The 3,760-nt window shown below is 40.2% G+C and overlaps 1 protein-coding gene across 1 annotated transcript; it reads right to left on the reverse strand.

Annotated features, from left to right (window-relative positions):
* Window positions 1-221: 221 nt before the first annotated feature.
* On the reverse strand, window positions 222-3,454 carry LOC106342804. Its single transcript, XM_013781835.1, has 2 exons — window positions 2,999-3,454; window positions 222-2,190 (listed from the first exon to the last, which is right to left on the reverse strand). Exons 1-2 carry the CDS (start codon window positions 3,209-3,211, stop codon window positions 439-441), a joined length of 1,965 nt encoding a protein of 654 aa, XP_013637289.1. The 5' UTR covers window positions 3,212-3,454; the 3' UTR covers window positions 222-438.
* Between the last annotated feature and the right edge of the window lie 306 nt (window positions 3,455-3,760).

Genomic DNA, 3,760 nt, shown 5'->3' on the forward strand with positions numbered 1-3,760 from the left:
ACCAGATTTTTTCTGGTCACCGGATTTACTGGTTCAACCGCGGGTCGGGGTCGGGTTCCAAAAGGCTGCATATAATACAAGAGATCCAAGTAACACATTGTTACCGATTCTACACCTTTGTGGCTTGTGCCGTTACAAAGGAGTATTGGAAATTTGGAATCTTACATAATCACTGGTTGCTTTGCCACAAAATCTGAAACCACTTATAGCCAAATGCATAGTTTTTTTTTTTTGAAACATACATATAATAATAATATACACATTACATGACAAGTTGAAACAACATCAACTTACAAAACCGCCAAATTTAGATTCACATTTCAAAACCCCTTTGCCTGCTTTTTTTCTTATTTCTTTACACAAAAAAAAAACCCAAAACTAGACCCAAAAAAAAGCTGGAACATGTTACAGCTAAAGACATTGGTTTCTCACTATTTTTCACCTTGGCTTTGGTTGAGATACATATGATAGCAACGGCTGGATGAGTCTATGATACGATGTGGCTTGTGATCTATTTAGCATCTCAACCATTGATGGAGTCTGGTAATTATAAGCCTGCACAAAGCTAGAACCGTCTCCTGATTCTCCTCTTGATGTAGCTCTTTGCCATGAGTGTGAACTAAGTCCAGAGAGAATGTAAGCTCTTCCTGATACCTCATAGACATGCCTGCTCGCCATTCTCTCTTGCATCTCCTTCATCTCTCTATCCAAAGCCACACAAAACCCATCGTTGGACCTTGCTGACACCGTCTCTGCTAACACCTGTCTAAACTCCTGGATCACAGTAACAGCTGCAGCTAAATCTCCCTCCTCTGCTAAACCTCTCGCCTTCACCATTGCCTCAGCAGCTAGAAACCTGTTTCTTTGCCTGTCCACTTCGATGGACACAACAACAGCTTCTTCTTCACCAACTGTCTCTGGTCTTTGAATCTTGAGGACATGACTCTCAAGTGTCACAACCTCCTTTGTCAAAAGATCTTTGTAGACACATCTCATCTTCAAAACCTCCGTCTCATCTCCACGTCTCTCAGCAGGGATGTTGATAGACACCAAGAAGTCTCTCTCCTCATCAGCGTAGAGATCACCAATGTCTACACGTCCCCACCTACCATCACCACCCACAAGACTTGAGTAACTCCCAGCTTTAATCGTTCCAAGACAAACATCTGAGGAGAAACCATCAATCTCCAGCCTCAGCTCCTGCACCGCTACACTCAAAAGCCCACCAATGCACTGAGCAAGAGCGTCCTGAATCACAGCCTCACTCTCTATAAAAGAGAACGTTCCTCCAGAGACTTCAGAGACAGAATGCATCAACGAAGCATCATGATCAGATCCAAACCCAAAAGAATGAACAGGGATCTGGAACCGTCCGTGCATAGACAAAGGAAGCAGCAGCTTGTAGTTAGGATCAGGCTGGTTGTTGTTCATGGTGTATGTATCTCTCCCATCAGACAAAAGGATAACGCTAGCGACAGGGTTCTCATCTCTCCGCTCTTCCATCACTTTCACACCTTTCCTTAGCCCTTCAGCGATGTTGGTCCCACCGTTTGCAACCAGCGAGTTCACAGCTTGGAGAGCTAGATGCCTCCCGGAGTCAGACATCTTGGTCAAAGGGAAGAGACGACGAGCAGTGGAAGAGAAGGCAATAACCGAAAGCCTATCGTTAACGCCAAGATTCTGAATCACAAACCCCATTGCTCTTTTGAGAAGAGCTAGCTTGGTTCCAGCCATGCTTCCACTGATGTCAAGGACCGTAACAAGATCAAGCGGAGCAGTGACCATACCAGCAGCTCTAAGTTGCACCAACACATCAAACTTCTCACGAGACTCGGCTCTTGGGACAGAAGAAACCTCAGGATGTATCTTCAACTCCATCATTTTTTTCAAGCTCTTACCGGGGAATGCAAGCTGCTGCTCTAGAGGCTCATCGTCGTTGAACATAGAGGGCTCAGGAGGTTGACCACGTCCTTGGTTCATGACTCGGCGAGGTGTAGGCAAGCGGTGGAGGAGGTAAGGAGGATGCTGCATTGGGATCTCTTTCCATTTGGCACGGCACACAGGGCAGACTTGGTTCCCATGTTTGACATTTGAAGCAATGCAGTGGAAATGGAAAGAGTGTGAGCACTCTGCTGTGAAAAGAGCGTGTCCTCCTCCTTCTTTCATCTTAGTCAAGCATATAGAACATGTCTGCTCATCACAAAAAAAAAGCAGTGAGTCCATGTTTTATAGATAGACAAAGAGAAACTAATCAAAGTACTGAGCTTTAAGCCAATCACCATAACAAGAACCAAACTACAAGTACTTTTAAGCAGCTATTGATATAGAGAATATAATCAAGTTTCCTCCTTTATTACAGCCACAAACAGAAATAATCAAGTTTCCTCCTTTATGACAGCTACAAACAAAAATCTAATTCAAGACAACACTTAAAAACAAAAGCAATGAGCACATGTTTTAGATAGACAAAAGAAACTAATCAAAGTACTCATCTTTAAGACAATTCCTATAGCAAGAAACTAAGTAATTTTTAACTATAACTGAAATTAACTACTTTTAAGCAGCTATTGATATAGAGAAACAATCAAGTTTCCTCCTTTATTACAGCTACAAACAGAAATAATCAAGTTTCCTCCTTTATGACAGCTACAAACAAAAAATCTAATTCAAGACAACACTTAAAAGTTAACTATTTTAAGCAGTTATTGATATAGAGAAACAATCAAGTTTCCTTCTTTATTACAGCTACAAACAGAAGTGTCTGAATGATGTTTTTCTTGAGCATTTTCCCAAATTAAATCTAATTCAAGACTCTATATATCAATTTTCACAAGAAACAACACTTAAAAATCAAACCTTTCAATGGCTAGAGAGATTTTAAAATTAAGACAAGAAGAAACCAAAAAAGACAGGAAGAAGACAAACTCAATTCCAAAAGTCAACTCCTACAGGAAGTGGGAAACAATGATGAGAGAGTGGGTCTTGTTAAAAATCAAACCTTTGAAGATTTTTTGGAGCTGTTTCTGGATAATTTGAGACCGTGAGAGGAAGGTGTTGGGGTCATGGGCCAGTTTAGAGGAGAGAGCAGAGCAACATCTGATAATCTCTCTGTGGAGTTCAAAGCAGGAGGTGATTCCTCTAGGGTTCGTGGGAGGTAAGTGCAGAGGTTCAGACCCAAAGCCAGTTTCATCTTCCTCCATTTAGTTCCCATTCTTTGGATTTTGATTAAAACCTAGAAACAGTAAGAGTCTAAAAGAGGAACCACACAAGAAGAAGAAGAAAGAAGCAGAGACAAGTTTGAAGTACGGAATCAAGAACTGAGAGAAACGTTTCTTCTTCTGGTGAGTAGAAGATGAGTCAGTGGAAGTGTGAAGTGGTGGTGAGTTGTGACGAGAGAGAGTTAAGAAGAAGAGATTGAGCAAAGGCTTTGAGATTTGCGACTTATTTTGACCTTTGTTTTGGGTCTTTCTTTAATTAATAATTAAATCCAAGTGGAAAAAGAAAAAGGGGATAGTATAAAGTTAATTAATGCTTCTGCTTTATGCCATCTAAATCATTTTGACCTTTGCTTTGGATTTAGGATAGTAACGCAATGATGGAACTAGTATGAATCATTGCATTATATTGTTAAGTTTAAATTGTAACTTGGTATCATTTCTACAATAATTTTTTTTTAAACAATATCTAGACAATGATATATTTATTATCTGAAACAAGAAAAATAAACTGAACCAAATATCCAAATATTCATGTGTAAATG

This window comes from Brassica oleracea, chromosome C4 (genome assembly GCF_000695525.1).
Source record: "Brassica oleracea var. oleracea cultivar TO1000 chromosome C4, BOL, whole genome shotgun sequence".
Taxonomy (NCBI): Eukaryota; Viridiplantae; Streptophyta; class Magnoliopsida; order Brassicales; family Brassicaceae; genus Brassica; species Brassica oleracea.